Below are 19,054 nucleotides of genomic sequence, written 5' to 3'. Positions count from 1 at the left end.
GGGGGGGTTCAGTTATACTCTTTCTTCCAGGTATGTTTGAAAATTATTAAAAATTAGGGTTTTTTAATGTACATTTAAAAACATTTTGTAAAGATATAGCCATTAGTTGGTTGTTAATTTTTCAGTGTAAATGTGAGAGTGATAAACCTGATTTGCAGGGTACTGCTTCATTTAATGCCTGCAAGTGAATATCCCCCACAGTATATTTTTGGGCAACCTTGATTTAAAATATCTGCTTTGACAAAGGACTTTCTAAAGTTTATCTGCTGTATTTTCAATTAAATTAAGCATTTTGGGGGTTTTTGTTGTTGTTGTTATATTTTTTTCCTTTCAATTTTGCCAGAGGGCAAGTGCATTTCCCGGAGACAGAAAAAGTGAAAAAGCACATTGCCACACACGTGGGGAGTGATCACCTGCAGTTCCTTTCTGCTCTCTCTCTCCTTCCTGTCAGGGTTTTGGGCAAGCATGCACACATATCTGACATGTTTTTCAAGCCACAGAATCCAGGACTTGAACTGTGCAGTCAGCCAAGTAGGATCCAGCAACCTTAAACACCATGCCACAGGCTGACCTACCCTTCCTTACTTTAAAGAGCATTTAAAATTTTCCACAAATTGTCAGATATTGGAGTCAGACATTGGAGTGAGGGAGGAGTCTACTAGATTTTTTAAAAAGACTTATTTAATTTTATTTATTCATTTATTTTAATTTGACCAGAGAGAGAGAGAGAGAGAAAACGCATGCCACCAGGTCTGGGACTTGAACCATGCTTGACCATGTGGGAGTGTCCAATGCCTTAACCACTATGCCACCTGCTAGTCCTGAGTCTGCTAGATTTATAGGGATGCAAACCTAGGAATTCTGATTTGCATTCAATGCTTGGTCCTTTTAAGAAACAATACTTTTCCTTTGTGTTTTTCAAGAACCATGTCCTGGACTCATGAAAATAGTGTCACTTTTTTGTTCTTTTCTTTGGGAGGGGGGCAGAAATTCATTTCTATAAACCTATTTTGTGTAAGCTAATGATACTTATTTGGGGTGGGTTTTTTTATTTTTTTAAGCTTAAGACAGACTCTTTTTAGAATGCTTTTAGATTTATAGACAGATAGTACAAAGTTTTCATATAGTTTGCACCCAGTTTCCACTATTATTAGCATCTTATAATAGTATGTGCATTTTTCATAATTAATGAACCAATATTAATCTATTATTACTAAGGTTCTTAGTTTATTCAGATCTCTTACTTTATCTGTTGTCTTTTTTCTGTTCCAGGGTACCACATCACATTTAGTTTTCTGTCTTCTTAGGCTCCTTTTACCCATGACAATTTCTTAGATTTTTCTTTTTTTTTTTTTTTAGAGAGGTTTTTGCTATAGGGCGTGTGCGCTCGCCAGACAGAGAGAGAGAGACAGAAAGTGAGAAATCACCCCCTAGGGGGGATGGCCACGGCGCAATCCCTTCTCCTCCGTTCTCCTCTCGGGATCTTGGGCACGCACGCACACGCACACGCACCCGGTGTGAGTTTAAGCCACCGGGTCCGCGACTCGAACCACGGTCGACTACATGGGAGTCTAGCGACATAGCCATTATGCTAACTGCTGGTCCCAGATTTTTTCTTATTTTTTAATGAACTTAACAGTGTTTTTGTTTTGTTTTAGCTTATTTCTTCCACAAGCGAGACCATGTAAGCACCCCAACAGGGTCCTGACACCATGATCTACCCCCAGTCTTCAACCAGCCCTGATCATGGGCAGGAGTGTGCCCTCTGTTCTAAGGGTGGTCTCTGAGCTTGAACTAGAAACCTTAGTTTTAGATTGCCTTGCAGAGCGTTGTGTTTTACTGCTGCAGCACTGTCTGGCCCAACCTTGGCAGTATTAACTTTAAAAATACCATATATACATGGGACCAGCAGATGGCGTAATGGTTACATTGCTGGACTCCCATGGGGTTGACTGCAGTTCAAGTCCTGGACCCAGCAATTTGAACCCAGGCTAGGTATGTGTGCATACATGCCCAAGATCCTGAGAGGACAATGGAGAAGGGATTGCAGCATGGCCATCCCCCCAGGGGAGATTTCTCGCTTTCTGTCTCTCTGTCTCTGTTTCTCCAGTGAGTGCATGGCCCTATACCAAAAATATCTCTAAAAAAAAAAAATATATATATACACATATATATATACCCACACACATACACTCCATATAAACAAAACAAATATATCCCTGAGAAACAAGGGAGAGTATAGGCAGAGCCTCACCTCCAAAATTCACTTCCTGAATTCTGTCTATAGAGGTTATTGATTACTTTAGCACTTAACTGAATATGTAATTCTAGAATAAACCTTTCTTTTCTCAGAGTAAACCAAAGACTAAATTTTGTACATTTTTTAAGAGGAAAGTCTTCATTTTCTAAAGGGTTAGGAAACTGGATAAGGGAAGTTTGTCTTCTTGGCCAGAGAAATTCAAGGGGACAGAATAGATTGATCAGCACCACCTGTCCTCAGCCCCTCCCCCAAGTGGGATTGAATTGTTTTAGTTGCTTGGTTAGGCTGTGCACCAACAGCTGTTTGCTGAGTATTTTTAAGTCTCTCTGTTCTTTGAGAACACAAGCCTAATTTAACTGGCCCCTTGGTAACACTGTGATTACTGAGTTCTTGCTGTTGCCTTCTGCTCAATCTTTTTCATTTTGGAAAAATTCAGTTAAACCAAGTGTCACAATTTTAGGGTTGCAATTAACATTTGTTTCTAAATTCTGTCTTTCTGAAGTATCTACAGTGACTAAAACATTCTCATTTTTGGAAGTATACCAATATAAGAGCATAGAACAAAGAATTCTCTTACTAATGAATAGATGTCTCTCGTTGCCATTCTTTTTCCTGCATGCTCCAAACTGAGACGGTATAGAATATAAGTAAATTACGGTGTTTTGGTTTTTTTTTTCCAACATATATATTAGAGTGGTTATATCCAAATGGTTTATCTTCCTGAAGTGGTCAATTTAGGAGTTTCAGTGAAAATTCTCTTTGCTAATTTGGTCAGAATTTTAATTTTGGATTGCCATTTTAACTTTTTTTTGGCACATTCTTCTGACCACTCTCAGTCATAACTAATTTTTCATCTTTTGGTGGCTAAAGTTGACTTTCAGAAACATTCACAAGTCACTTAGAGTGGAGTAAAGGGACTAAGATGAGAGGATGAAATGGGATAATTTCAATTTTTTGATACCTCCAATATGAAGTAATGGAACTGATTTTCTCACATGCCTATAAGCTCACCTTTAAGGTTTTCTAAAAGAAATATTGCAAAAAATATTTTGAACGGTAAGAATTCAATAGAATAAGAGCTTCACATGATGGATAGTTGAGTGCTCTGAAGAGGAAGATTTTATATGTTCATTTTAGTTTTTTAAAACAATCTCAGTGCTTGGGACCAGCAGTTGGCATAATGGCTATGTCGCTGGACTCCCATGTAATCGACCACGGTTCGAGTCCTGGACCCTATGGCTTAAACTCACGCCGGACGTGTGTGCGTGCGTGCCCAAGATCCCGAGAGGAGAATGGAGGAGAAGGGATTGCAGCATGGCCATCCCCCCAGGGGGTGATTTCTCACTTTCTGTCTCTCTATCTCTCTCTGTCTTTCTGGCGAGTGCACGCACCCTTTAGCAAAAAAACTCTCAAAAAAAAAAATCTCAGTGCTTGATGTCAGCCTTTTTGGTATCAAAATTTCCTGTAGCACCAGTTACACACACGTGTATATACTTACATACATATACACAGGTGCCTAGACCTCTTATTCTTAGCTGAATTACAGTCTTTGGACTTTGGGATCTGGATATATTCTCTCTCTTTTTTTTTTTTTTAAGAATTATTTAACTTTATTTATTTATTTTAATTTGAACAGAGAGAGACAGAGTGAAGAAAGAGAGAGAGTGAGAAAGCAAGCTGCCAGGTCCAGGACTTGAACCACAGTCAGCTATGTGGGAGTCCAACATTCTCAGTCACCACACTACCTGCTGGCCCTGGATCTGGGTATATTCTAGACAATTATACCAGAACTTTTCTGGGAGCTGTAAAACTTGAAGACAGCTACTTTAACTTATATTTTATATACTTCTTGATATGTAGACTTGGCTGCTATACATAGTGTGCTTTTTAGGTAGAATATACTTGCCTCTGAAAAGAGGCATCCATATTTATCTCACATAAATAAAAATATGTCCCTAATTTCTTCAAACCAAAGGAATCCTTTTTTAATATTTTAGTGAGAAAGATGGTAGGAAGGAGGTATTTTTAATGGTGTCTTGTCACATCGCAATCCTCTTGCTCTAGCCTCCCAGGTAGTTAGGACCACAAGTGTCCACTACCATACCTGGCCTCTTTAGGTTTGGCCAGGAACCCAACCTGGGCCTCCCATGAGGCTTCAGGCTTCAGTCACTATGCAACAGTGGTGCCTTCCTACTTCCACCATTCTGGCTGGGCCAGATCCTTTTTTTTTTTTTTTTTTTTTTAGAGGTTTGTGCTATAGGGTGCATGCGCTCACCAGAAAGACAGAGAGACAAAAAGTGAGAAATCACCCCTTGGGGGATGACCACACCACAATCCCTTCTCCATTCTCCTCTCGGGATCTTGGGCGGGCATGCATGTACATGCACCCAGTGTGAGTTTAAGCCACTGGGTCCGGGACTCAAACCATGGTCAATTACATGGGGTCCAATGACGTAGCCATTATACCAACTGCTCATCCCCAGATCCTTTTTTTATTGAGCTGCTATTTCAGTCCATCTTTACTTTTCCTGTATAACATTTGTCACCCACAATTGCTTACTTTTTTTAGTCTCTTTTAATAGAATGGTAACTCCATTAAGATAAAGACCATGTCTGTTTTACTCATCACTATGTCCCCAGGATGGTGCTAGCCCATAGTTGGCACTCAAGAATGAATGAATAGAATAGAAATAAAGGTGCAGGGCTTAATAGGCCATGATTTAAAGTAAGCCTGAACCTAAACTTGTTTAAACATGTTGCCACTATTTTTGGCAACACATAGTCAAGTGACTTAGCACAGATCCACGCACTGCCATTTACTAGTACTGACCTTGAACTAGTCATTTAACCTCTTCTGTTGCCTCATTTGTAAGAAGCGATGATTAATGGATCTTTGGCGTTTTCTTTATTTCTGAAAATTCTGTGATAGCAAGAGTTTGTTATTATGCTATATATAATAAATGAGTCTAAAAGACGCCTCCTTAAAAAAATACAATGAGTGTTTTGCTTATAAGACTCATTTTTGTTGTTTAAATGTATATTTCAGCATTTGATTAGATGCCTTGCTAAATTTCAAGTGAATTCCAAAGTCTAGAACCTCATGTCCAAGAATAAGAATATGCATAGGGGCCGGCAGGTGGTGTGGTGGTTAAGGGTGTTGGACTCCCACATGGCCCACCACAGTTTGAGTCCTGGACCTGGTGGCTTGTATTTTCACTTTCCTTTTCTCACTCTGTCACTCTCTGGTCAAATTAAAAATAAGTAAAAAAAATAAAGTTGCATTTAAAAAAAAGGATATGCATAACAACATTAAGTCTCTTCAGTAGGAATGCTGTTTTCTTTGTGAAACTATCCTCTTCCCTGTTTAGAAGAAAGGAATATTTTATAACTGTGAACTGAGCAATTTGTCCTATGTGACAGGGCATTTTGTTGTGCTGAATGGAGGGGGAAAGAGGTTAAGAGAATGAGAACAGAAAAAAAAAAAAAAAAACAAAGGACCAGGGAATATTTAACGGTTTTTAAATCATCTTCACTTTTTTCCTAGCACTTAGAACAAGAGAAACACGAACTGAGAAGACGATTTGAGAACCGAGAAGGGGAGTGGGAAGGGCGAGTGTCAGAGCTGGAGAGCGACGTGAAACAGCTACAGGATGAGTTGGAGAGGCAGCAGGTTCATCTGCGGGAGGCAGATCGTGAGAAAACACGGGCTGTCCAGGAGCTATCTGAACAAAACCAAAGGTTACTGGATCAGCTCAGCAGGGTGAGTCACAAGTTAGGAATTCATCGTGTAAAATATTAAAAATTGAAACAGAACTTCCGGGTAATGTCAGTCATGTGTATAGTAAGAGCACTTCTGACTTTTGATGCCTTCGGTTTTGATATCAACAAGTGAAGTAGCTTCTGTCTACAAGATCGACAGAAGTACCTACCAACTAGGAGTTAGGAGCTAAAATTCACGCCTGTGACTAACTAGCTGTAATATTCGGTATATATGAAAGGAGATATGTGTCATCTATATTTAACGTCTGTTTTGTTTCTGCATTGGGGAGCATGCTTCACTTGTACCTTTATAAGTTGGCATCATTGGTGAAGGGAGGGGGAAAGAGGTTAAAAAAATGAGAAAAGAAAAAAAAAAAAAAACAAAGGACCAGGGAATATTTAACGGTTTTTAAATCATCTTCACTTTTTTCCTAGCACTTAGAACAAGAGAAACACGAACTGAGAAGACGATTTGAGAACCGAGAAGGGGAGTGGGAAGGGCGAGTGTCAGAGCTGGAGAGCGACGTGAAACAGCTACAGGATGAGTTGGAGAGGCAGCAGGTTCATCTGCGGGAGGCAGATCGTGAGAAAACACGGGCTGTCCAGGAGCTATCTGAACAAAACCAAAGGTTACTGGATCAGCTCAGCAGGGTGAGTCACAAGTTAGGAATTCATCGTGTAAAATATTAAAAATTGAAACAGAACTTCCGGGTAATGTCAGTCATGTGTATAGTAAGAGCACTTCTGACTTTTGATGCCTTCGGTTTTGATATCAACAAGTGAAGTAGCTTCTGTCTACAAGATCGACAGAAGTACCTACCAACTAGGAGTTAGGAGCTAAAATTCACGCCTGTGACTAACTAGCTGTAATATTCGGTATATATGAAAGGAGATATGTGTCATCTATATTTAACGTCTGTTTTGTTTCTGCATTGGGGAGCATGCTTCACTTGTACCTTTATAAGTTGGCATCATGGAAGTATTGTTTAATTAACCAAGGTCAAGGCTGTGAAATTGCAAAGAAGGAGGTTGAAAGCACGAATTGGTGCAAATCTAATTTAAATACAGACCATATCTTTTTAACAAATGCTGCAATGTTGTTAATGCTCTGGTCTATAAATCTACTCACTGTGGAAAATTAAGACCTGGACTGATTTACCATTGTACCTCAATCCTTCTGAGGTGTTGAAATAAAACTACCAACTTTCTAGTTAGCAGTGAAAAAAAGAGTTTCTACTCTGATCACTTTCTTGTAAAGTTTTAATAGATTTTTGAGTCTTTATATTCATTAGTCATGAAAGATTTAACTAACCAGATAGACCCGTACAGGTAGACTTATTTATTCAAAACCATTTACTTAATGCTTACTCTGACCAAGTTTTTTTTTTGGAGAGGTTTTTGCTATCGGGCACATGCACTTGCCAGAAAGAGAGAGACAGAGAGACAGGAAGTGAAAAATCACCCTCCAGGGAGGACCGCCACGCTGCAATCCCTTCTCCTCCATTCTCCTCTCAGGATCTTGGGCACTCACACACACATGCCCAGCATGAGTTTTAAGTCACCGGGTCTGGGATTTGAACCGTGGTCAACTACATGCAAGTCCAGCAACATAGTCATTACACCAACTGCTGGTCCCAGACCAAGTGTTTCTTATAAAGATTTATGGAATGAATGCAACAAACCAGAACAATTAAAGATTTTAATTAAAATTTCTTGAGGGCTAAGTTCCTGTTACAACATAATACAAACAAAAGCAGACTCAACCCTTCTTTCTGGAGAGCCAGCCAGTGGTTGTGGTTAAGGTAGCTGGATCCAACTGGGCTGACTGCATGACTGAAGTCCTGGACCTAGTGGCTTGAGAGACCATGTCAGACATGTGTGCGTGTGTTCCCAAAATCCCAAGAGGAGAATGGAGGAGAAAGGATTACAGTGTGGCCATCCTCTGTTAAGGTGTTGTCTCACTTTCTTTCTCTGTTTCCCTCTGACAAGTGCACATGCCCTATGGCAGATTTAAAAAAAAAAAATGAATAAATGTAAATTTTAAAAAATGAATAAAAAGAAAACACCTCTCTGATCTAGCCAAAGATAGGTGACCAGGAAGGATGATATAGCAAAAGAACACAGATCCTGAAATTGACTCCATGTCTTATTAACTCGTTGACCTTGTTTGTGCCTCAGTTTTCTTATCTCTAAAATGGGGTTATGAGGCCAAGTACAGGGTGCAGTGAGAATTGTAGACTATTAAGGGTAATTGTCTTTGTTTTTGTTGTTAAGATTTACTTTATTTTATTTTTTTTATTTTGATTTACCAGAAAGAGACAGAGAAAGGGAAAGTGAGAAAGCAAGCCGCCAGGTCCAGGACTCAAACTGCAGTCATTCATATGGTCCAGTGCCTTAACCACCATGCTACCTGTTGACCCCAGGGATAATTGTCCTTCTCTCCTATGCCTTCCTACTACTCTTCTCTCTGTGTCTCATCCATCACTCACTCCCCCCAATAAGTAAATAAATAAACTTTAAAAAAATTAAAAGGAGCTAAAAATTTGTACCTCATTTAGATACTATTGACATGAAAATGAGATTGTGTGTTTATATGAAGCAACCTTTAAAGGTAAGGATTTGTTAGAGTATTGATGGTACCCTTATAGTTACTGCTTTATACTTCCCTAATTTCTCTATAGACAATCCTGATAAGAAATTACCAGAAGAATAAAGGAAGATACTCTTTCTATAAACTCTAAATTCTTGTTATCTTCTCTAGCCTTGAATATGGGCCCTTGGTGATTTTGCGGCTTTTTTTTTTCCCTTTCTCTTTTTAAGTCGGATGAGCCCCTGGGGTTTCCATCAGCAGCAAGTTTAGATTGCATTTTATTATCATATTATTAACTGGGTATTCAGGAACTAGAGGAGTTGAGTACTTTGAAGTGAATTAGGATTCTCAGGACAAGGTGGCAACCAGCAGAAGTAGTAGAGGGCCATGTTTTTTTTTATAATGTATACAATGTGTTTTTATGAACACAAAATGTATATTATTTAAATTGTAGTACAATATTTCTATGATACTTTCGTGCAAGTATTTTTCCATACATTTCTTTTGGTTGCCTTGGTCTCATAAGTTTAAAAAAGAAACAAAAAACAGCTCTACTTTATTTAGAATTGTTTAGCTACCACTATGATCTAATTAGAGAACATTTCACCTCCCTGCCCCCCCCGCCCCCGCAAAAAAAGAAAGAAAGAAAGAAAACCTGCACACATTAGCAGTCACTCCATATTCCTCATAACCTCTAATCCCCATGCCTTAACCCCCAGGTACCTCCAACTCTACTTTCTGTCTCTATGGGTTTTCCTATTTGGGCATTTCATATTAGTGAGATCGTACCATATGTGGCCTTTGTGCCTGGCTTCCTTTACTTAGCATATTTCTTTTTTTTTTTTTTTTTTTTTTTTGGAGAGAGATTTTTGCTATAGGCTATATCACTCACCAGAGAGACAGAAAGTGAGAAATCACCCCCCAGGGGAGGATGGCCATGTCACAATCCCTTCTCCTCCATTCTCCTCTCGGGATCTTGGGCATGCATGCACATGTGCCTGGCATGAGTTTAAGCCACTGGGTCTAGGATTCGAACCACAGTCGACTACATGGGAGTCCAGCAACATAACCACTATGCCATCTGCTGGTCCCAGCATATTATTTTCAAGAGTCATCTGGGGACCAGCAGTTGGTGTAATGGCTATGTTGCTGGACTCCCATGTAGTCGACTGTGGTTCGAATCCTAGACCCAGTGGCTTAAACTCATGCCAGGCACATGTGCATGCATGCCCAAGATCCCGAGAGGAGAATGGAGGAGAAGGGATTGCAGCGTGGCCATCCTCTGTGGGGGGCGATTTCTCACTTTCTGTCTCTCTCTCTCTCTCTCTCTTTCTGGTGAGCATGTGCCTTATAGCAAAAACCTCTCCCCAAAAAAAGAAAAAAAGTCATCTGTGTTATAGCTTTTATCGTACTCCATTCCATATATGGCTGGAAAACAGTTCATTGTATTACGTAATGGATAAACGCTAAGTTGATGGACATTTGTTGTTCCCACTTTTTTGCTAATGTAAATAAGGCTGCCATGAATGTGCATTTCAGATTTTTGTGTGACCAGGGTTTTTTCAGCAATAAAATAGGCCTGCAGGCTGACTTCATGGCCTAACGGTTAAAGTAACCAGATCCCATGTGGCCAACTATGGGGTTTAAATCCTGGATCCAGCAGCTTGAAAACATGTTGGACATATTTGAGTGTGTGTCCAAAATCCTGATGGGATGGAGAAATAGAAAAGGGATTGTATCGTGATCCTGCCCCATTGTGGGGGTGCTCTCTCTCTCTTTGTCTCTCTCTGTCAAATGTACATACCCTCTGGCAAATTTTAAAAATACATATTTTATCTCCAATAAGTGTATGTATCCCTTGAGCTTCTGAATCCTCATGATGAAGAAAGAGATGGGTACTTTTTTTATTTTACACCTGGGGAAACTTGAGGAACAGAAAAGTAAATGACTTGATTAAGTGTCTTCCAATTCAAGATTGATTAGATGTCCTGTGCCTCAATTTCAGATTTCTGTGTCAGCAATTAAGATCACAGGCTTGGGCCAGCCTGTAGCATGGTTGGTAGTTAAGGTGGCTGGATCCCTCATGACTGACTGCATGGTTTGATTCTCAGACCCAATGGCTTGAAAAAAAAACACCAGACGCCTGTGCGTGTATGCCCAAAATCCTGAAAGGAGGGAGAAATGGAGAAGGTGTGACCATGCCCCATGGGGGCGAGAGTGATTTCTTGTTTGCTTCCTCACTCTCTCTCTCTCTCTGTCCTCCCTGTGTCCTCTATCAAATTGAAAAAAAAAAAAAACAAATCATAAGCCAGCAGGTGGCTTGTTGGTTGAGGTGCTGGACTCCTGCATGACCGACTATGATTTGAGTCCCAGACTGGTGTCTTGTTTTGTCCCTCCCTCCCTCCCTCCCTCTCTCTCTCTCTCTCTTTCTCTCTCTCTCTCTATCTATCTCTTTTGCTGTCTCTCTCTGGTTGAGTGCCTGTATCAAATTTTAAAAAAAGGTAAATAAAATTAAATCAATCTAAAAAAATTTGAAAAGAGAGGGCCAGCAGGTGGCATGGTGGTTAAGGTGCTGGACACTCCCACATGGCTAATCGGTTCCGCAGGAGAACATCATGAACTAACTAATTTTAAAAGATTACTGTGATCCAGCCACCATGGCAGGAGGGTACTGCTGTGCAGTGGCTGTGGCAACATAGGAGGTATAGGTTCAGTTCCCGGCCCAACCTAAACAGTCCAGGTTCAGCGATGTATGCCTGTGATTCTAGCTAACTGGGAGGCTGGAGCAGAATGCTTGTGCAGTGGTGAGAGGCTGTCAAAAATGCACCTCCACTTGAAAATAAATAAATAATAAATAATTCTTAAAAAATAAAATACCCCTCCTCCCATTTAAAAAAAAAAAAAAAAAAAGATTACTGTGGTTTGAGCAGGAGCATACATTGTAGAAGCATCAAGATCTGAGCAGGGGGAACCAGCAGTTAGCGTAATGGCTATGTCGCTGGACTCCCACGTAGTCGACCGCGGTTCACGTCCCGGACCCGGTGGCTTAAAACCCACGCCAGGCGCGTGTGCGTGCGTGCCCAAGATCCCAAGAGGAGAATGGAGGAGAAGGGAGTGCGGCGTGGCCATCCCCTCTGGGGGGGGATTTCTCGCTTTCTGTCTCTCTGTCTCTGTCTGTCTGGCGAGCGCATGCGCCCTATAGTGAAAAACCTCTCAAAAAAAAAAAAAAAAAAAGATCTGAGCAGGGAAGTGATTCTCCAAGTGGGGAGCTGATGGTAGCTTTGTTACCGAGCTGTTGAGAAGGGTTAGATTGCATATATGTTTTGAAGGAAGACCCAACAAGACTTGCTACTGTAATGAATGGGTGTGGGGAGGGTTGGTGGAGGAAAAAAATAATAATAAATGACTCCTAAGTTTCTGTCTGGAGCTACTAGAATAATAATGGCATCCTTAACTTGAGAGACCAAATACTAGAGGAGGAATAGAGGGGTAGATTGGGGTAAACAATCAAATTATTCTTTTTGGACCACGTGGACTAAGTTTAAGCTGTCCTCTAAATATCCATGCAAGTTTCACGTAAGTAGAACAATGAGAATTCTGTTGTATTGAGGTGAAATGTTGAGTTAAATTTCCACAACCATCTGCGCCCTATAAGGCTCTGAGACCGTTCTAGTATTTCAGTTAGATTGTCACCCAAGAATTTACTCATTCAGAGCAATTGAAGTTGGGTTTAGATAAGAGCGCTCTCCTCCACTCTACCCCTGTCACTCACCCCCCTCCTCCCTACCCCCACACTGAGCTTCTAGAAGAGCCACTCTTCTGAGTTTGTGTCTGTGAGGTGAGACATGTAGGAGGAAGTTAATGCAAACAGGTGCTTTGTGTCTGTTTCCTGCCTATTTGAAGCTGTATTCCTCAGTCAGCCCCTGATATCTTATCCACACACACAGAACACAGTTTACGTACTAGCTAATCTTCTCTGAAAAGATTCATTTTCCTCAGAAATGTAAACAGATCCCTGTTTTGTTGTTGTTGTTGTTGTTGTTGTTTTGAGAGGTTTCTTCGCTATAGGGCGCATGCGCTCACCAGACAGAGAGAGACATAGAGACAGAAAGCAAGAAATCACCCGGGGGGATGGTCACACCGCAATCCCTTCTCCTCCATTCTCCTCTCAGATCCCTGTTTTTTTTAAACAGATCATTTTGGGTTAGCAACTCTGCCTCTGATACATTCTTGAGGCAAATTACTTGCAAAGGTTTAAGGCTGTAAAACAGTGACCCTAAGTGTCACAGTCACTCCGCTCCTGTTAAGTGACGCACAGCCATCCCTGTTTCTAGGACACTTTACAGTGATCAACCACAGCTGTTCATCAGAAGTAGTTTTAATTGCTGAATGAACTTTTGTTCCTTATGAGATGGGGGTCTGTATTATTTGTTTTCTTAAAAGTATGATTCATTTATGGGTATTGTGTTGTAGAAAAATAAAGACATGGGAATTTTGAGTCACCCTAGCCTTGAAGGAAGTTATGAAAACAAAATTATTTCCCCAGCAAGTCATACTAATTTAAATGTCCAAAGGACATTCATATATGCAACCTCCTCTGATCTCATTTCCACCTATGATGGAAGCAGTGGTAATTTTTCTTTATTTAGCAGTAAGGAAACTGAGGATCATAAGTTAGTGGCACTTGCCCAAGGCCTTAGCCTTGCATCAATTGCAAGTTAATTATTGGTTGAGGATTGGTTTTTGTACATTTTTAAGGATGGATAGTCAATCAAAAATAAAACCCTTTTCCCCTTTTTTTTAAAGTTTACTCACTTATTTCTTCCATTAGAGAGAGAAGGAGGCAGACAGACAGATAGGCATCCCTAGTAGGATTGTCTCACCACAGTCTACCCCATTCTCACCTTGCCCAGGGTGAGAACATGTGTGTACGTGGTACCCACAGAAGGTCCTGGAATGCGAACCTAGGACATGTCCCGTGTGGGTCCAGTCACATCACTCCCTGGCCTTCATATATATTTCTATCTTGTTGGTTTCGTTACTTGTTTGGTTGGTATTTGCTGGGTGGTACTGTTTTGGATACTCCTAACCTCAGAATCACTAGATAAAATGAATCCAAGGATTTGGGATTCATTTTTAGCATTCTCTGTGTATATTAGGGGTGTGGTGTCCTGACAGGACTGACTACTGCATGTTGAGGATCACTTCAACTAAAACAGAAAAAGGACTTTTGCACGTAGGAGTTCTCTATAAAGGCAGCATTTCCAGCATTTCCAGATTGGAACTATTGCTAATTAGTAGGTTAAACACATTAGTGTGGTAATTACTTATGCTTTCAGCATATGGGTGTTTCTATTGGTAGATTTTTATCTCGGTTTTATTTGAGCCTGTTCTTTTTTTTTTTTTTTTTTAAGAGATACTTCCTATAGGGCTCATACGCTCACTGGAAACATAGAGAAACAGAAAGAACGTAAGAAAACGCCCCACAGGGAGATGGCCATACCACAAACCCTTCTCAACTCTCCTCTCAGGATTTTGGACATACACATACATGTACCTGGTGTGAATTTCAAGCTGCCGGGTTCAGGACTTGAACCACAGTTGACCATGTGGAAGTCCAGCGCCTTAACCACTAACCCACCTCCTGGTCCTAAGCCTATTGTTAATAATTTACCCAGCAAGAGCCATGACTGATTTGGGAGTCTTCATGTTGGTTAAAACTGTACCTAGTTCTTGAGATCAGCAGATGGCATGATGGTTATGTCACTGAACTCCCACATGACTGACCATGGTTTGAGTCCCAGACCTGAAGGCTTAAAACTTATGATGGGCATGTGTGCCCAAAATCCCAAGAGGAGAGTAGAGAAGAAGGGATTGTGATGTGGCTGTTCCCCTTGAGGGGTGATTTCTCACTCTCTTTCTCTTGGGCAAGCGTATATGCCCTGTAGGAAAAATCTCTCTTAAAAACAAACAGTACCTAGTTCTAGTTTTGTTTTCTTTTCTTTTCTTTCTAAGAGAGAGATGTATGCTATCGGGTGCATCCACTTGCTGGCAAGGCAGAGAGACACAGAGACTAGATTTGACAGTCAATGGCAGTCAGCCTTTTTGGCACTGAAGTATAGATTGTCTTAGTCCCTATAGAGAACTTAGTATATTATGTTGGAGAAATAAAAACAATGTTAAATGAATTGTCTTTGCCTGATTTGAGGTGTGCCCCCAAATTTTGTACCTGAGAGATGGGTTTCAGAAGGTGGGAAGGTGGGCATGGCAGACAGACTGAAAAAACATTGCAACGAACTGTGCCCTCTTATTACCTGCACTGTTTAGCCCATAGTTCTAGTCTCTAAATATTGCTACTTTGAAAAATTAAATGCCTATATTCAGTGAATAAACATAATCAGCAAAAAAGCAGTTAATGTTTTGACACTTACTGATGGTATCTCCTCCATTTCTCTTTGTTGGAGTCAGAGACAATAACCCAATGGTATCATATGATTTTTAGATCTAAAAGAGAGCTTCTGATCTATCTGAACTGGAGGTTTGTAAAATATTTGCTTTTCAGAGATTTGTTCTTCAAATTTGATTTTTAAAATTGTTTTAACACTTTAAGTGAACCATTACAAAAATAGACATCATGCATTTAGCACACGGGAGACATCAGTGCCTCACCTTGTACTGCCAGCCTAACTTGCCTAAGTAGTAGTATGCGTTTGTAAAGTGGACTGTGTAGAAATCGGTTGCATTTGCAGCTGCTTCATTAGATGACTTTAAACTTAAAGCTAAATTCACAAGCACATCAATACTGAAATTGCCATTATCATCCTTAATCTCCAGTTTCAAATTATATTGAAAAGACCTCGTTGTTTTTCTTGAATTTGTGAATCTAAACATTTAAGTTTATAAAATATTTACTGTTAATAAAACAAGGTAATAAAAGATTACCTTGTTTGTTCTGTTTATTGAGACTTCTCATAAGATTTCATATGGAAAAGAACTGTGCTGCTCACAAAAACCCTCCATATATGGAAAACTGGTGGTTTAGATCAGCAGTTCTAAAACTATAAGGAGCCATCAGTCTCTAAGCGGTGCCTCAGGAATAGTTGCAAAAAAGAGCTGAAGGGAATTTTAATCTGATGGGTTCTTACCCCCTTCCCCTTCCCATTTCTTTTTTCCTTTTTTTGAGAGTTTTTTTTTTTTTTTTTCACTATAGGGCACGTGCGCTCACCAGACAGACAGAGACATAGAGACAGAAAGCGAGAAATCACCCCCCAGGGAGGATGGTCACGCCGCAATCCCTTCTCCTCCATTCTCCCGGGATCTTGGGCACGCACGCACACGTGCCCGGCGTGAGTTTTAAGCCACCAGTCCGGGACGTGAACCGCGGTCGACTACGTGGGAGTCCAGCGACATAGCCATTACGCTAACTGCTGGTTCCCTCTTTTTTCTTTTTAATAGAGTTTTACTATATGGTGCGTGCACTCTCCAGAGAAATAGAGACAGATAGAGGTGATATTCATTATTTGTAGAGGAGCAACCTTAGTTGTGATTTTATTAATACTAAAGCTGCAGGACTAGCAGTTAGCGGAATGGCTATGTCGCTGGACTCCCATGTAGTCAACCGCAGTTCGAGTCCCAGACCCAATGGCTTAAACTCATGCTGGGCGCATGTGCGTGCGTGCCCAAGATCCCGAGAGGAGAATGGAGGAGAAGGGATTACATCGTGGCCATCCTCCCTTTCTGTCACTCGCTTTCTGTCTCTTTGTCTCTCTCTGTCTTTCCAGTGAGCACACGCGCCCTATAGCAAAAACCTCTAAAAAAAAAAAACTGAAGCTGCTGTAACAGATAGAAAGAAATCACTCTCCCCTCCCCCCCAGGGGGGAATGGCCACATTGTACTTCCTTCTCCTTCAGTCTCTTTTCAGGATTTTGGGCACTCATGCATACATGTCCAGCGTGAGTTCCAAGCCTCTGGGTCCGAGACTCAAACCATGGTCGGCTATGTGGGAGTTAGCGATGTAACCATTACACCATCTGCTGGTCTCCTCATTTCCATTTCAATCTGAGCATTTTTAAGTTTTATATATTGAAGATCTGCTTAATATTTAATTTGGGGGGAAAAGTGATTTTCAGCTATGTATTAGGGGAAAAAAATGATTGGCAAATCACTAATATATTACTAGTTAAGGAAATTGAGTCCCAGGAAAGTTAAGTGGCTTGCCCAAGTCTGCAGTTCCAGTCCTTTACTGCTTCCAGTGGGACTCCTACTGGCTCAGCAAGTAAAACAAGCCATCTCAAGGCCCCAGGTTCAATTATCAGGCCATCCTAAAAAGCTGGGTATGGTATCTCCTCCCTGTAGTGCTGGCCATTCAGAAGGAGAGGCAAGAGCATTGTGATGTAGCGAGACTATGTCTAAACAAAACAAAACAAAAAACAAGTAATTTCTTTGGGAATAAATGTTAATTCTGATTTTTAAAAAAAGGTTATGGAACCAGCAGATGGCATAATGGTTATATCGCTGGACTCCCACGTAGTCAACTGCAGTTCCAGGGTGTGGTGGCACCCGCCCTATGGCAAAACTGCAGTTCAAGTCCCAGACTTGGTGACTTAAACCTTGTACCAGGTGCATGTGCATGTGTGCCTAAAATCCCAGGAGGAGACTGGAGGAGAAGGGATTGTGGCATGACCATCCTCCTGGAGGGTAATTTCTTGCTTTCTGTCTCTCTGTCTCTCTGGTGAGAACACACTCCCTATAGCAAAAATCTCTTTTAAAAAAAAAGAGGTGGTATTCATTATTTATAGAGGAGCGACCCTACTTACGATTTTATTAATTAATATTAAAGCTGCTATAACAGATAAATCCTCAAATGTGAGTAGCTTAAAAGAGGAATTTAAAAAAACTACATTCCTGATTGATGAGTAGCTCTCAATTCAGGCAGTGAATCATTGATCTAGCCATCACCTGCCATCATGAGATTCTGCCATCTTTGTTGGAGAGGTTTTTGCTAGAGGGCGCACGTGCTCGCCGGATAGAGAGAGACAGAGAGACAGAAAGCGAGAGATCACCCCCCAGGGGGGATGGCCACGCCACAATCCCTTCTCCATTCTCCCCAGTTTAAGCCACTGGGTCCGGGACACGAACCGCGGTCGACTACGTGGGAGTCCAGCAACATAGCCATTTTGCTAACTGCTGGTCCCCTCTGCCATCTTCAACAGGTAGTTTCCAAGATCCTAGCAGAAGAAAAAGATCCTGGAAGGCTTCTGTGAGTCATGTCTGGAAATGGTACACATGGCTTCCACTCATTTGCGGGTCAGCATTCAGTCACAGGGCCACACTCAGTTACAAGAAAAACTGGGACATATAGGCCAGCTTTGCTCAGGGAGAAGAAGTGGGTTAGTCAGCCCCTGGACAGTCACACCATAATGGTGCCAGTAGAATGGGCACTGGACTTTTCTTTCTCTGTGCTTCAGTTTTCTGAAAGAATGGGAGTGGTTGATTGCTAAGATATTTCCAGTTTCAACTAAGCAGGATTCCAAGGCAGACGTAGTCCTAACAGACCATCTTTTTTTGTACACATATACCATTCTATCCCAAATAAAGAAGCTATTTGATCTATTTGCACTCAGGTAATATCTCTGATCATCACAGACGTGGGTGAATTCCTTTGATGTTGTAACTTGATCCAGAAGACACAAATTAAAAAGTGGGTATCTTTTTCAGGTTGCCTTGGGGTAAGATAGACCTTTTTATGGTCATTTTAGGTAGGGTAACACTGTTATAACAGATAAACCCTGTTATCTCAGTGATTTACATAATAATTTATTCTCATTCCCTTGAAGTCCTAACAGTGTTCCTGTTTAAACACTAAGAAGAAAATAATAACATCATATTTAATGGGGGGAAATTGGCCTGGAAAACAGAATTCCTAGGTTCCAGCCCATGTTGTTGTTAACTTTCTGAGCTTGAGTAAGTCCTCACTGTGGGTCCTGGGTTTTGTGTCAGTAAAATAAGGGAATTGAACTAGATGATTCCTTCATTCTCTAAATATCCACATGAAAGTATGTGATCTCTATTAGATAGAAAAATCTTAGGGGAAATACTCACATGGTCTGGTAGATAGTGATTCTACTAAGCTTTGTCATACTGCCTTCTTTGCATGCAGAACATACTCATCTTTCTCTGGGGCCAGGGCAGCTTTTCACACAAATTCATTGTTCTGTATAATGAGAAATAGAGGTCCAAATGCCGAATGCCAAAATAAAATTTGTTTTCCATTCTAGTCATGACACATAAGGTACTTTCCCTGCAAATGACTAATGGTATAGGTTTTGAGGAGGTGTTTATGTGCTCTTCCTGTAAAATTATACATCATGGCACTAAGGTTTTATGAGGCTAACATTCTCCAACTCTCTACAAATAAGTCAGATTTTCCGTACTGCCCTTGTATG

At 40.8% G+C, this 19,054-nt stretch overlaps 1 protein-coding gene across 1 annotated transcript in view; it reads left to right on the top strand.

Moving 5' to 3' along the window:
• LOC102490473 (BICD family-like cargo adapter 1) overlaps positions 1-6,295 on the top strand; it is a gene marked incomplete at its 5' end in the record, with an annotated part of 9,114 nt that extends 2,819 nt beyond the window's left edge. The window contains 1 exon segment of the mRNA XM_014588976.2: positions 5,805-6,295. Coding sequence (XP_014444462.1) covers positions 5,805-6,059 — 255 coding nt within the window.
• Positions 6,296-19,054: the final 12,759 nt, after the last annotated feature.

The sequence above is a fragment of the Tupaia chinensis genome, unplaced genomic scaffold (genome assembly GCF_000334495.1).
Source record: "Tupaia chinensis unplaced genomic scaffold, TupChi_1.0 Scaffold000320_1, whole genome shotgun sequence".
Classification (NCBI taxonomy): domain Eukaryota; kingdom Metazoa; phylum Chordata; class Mammalia; order Scandentia; family Tupaiidae; genus Tupaia; species Tupaia belangeri.
The sequence above is the reverse complement of the archived record's forward strand: the minus strand, read 5'-3'. Positions and strand labels throughout refer to the sequence as shown.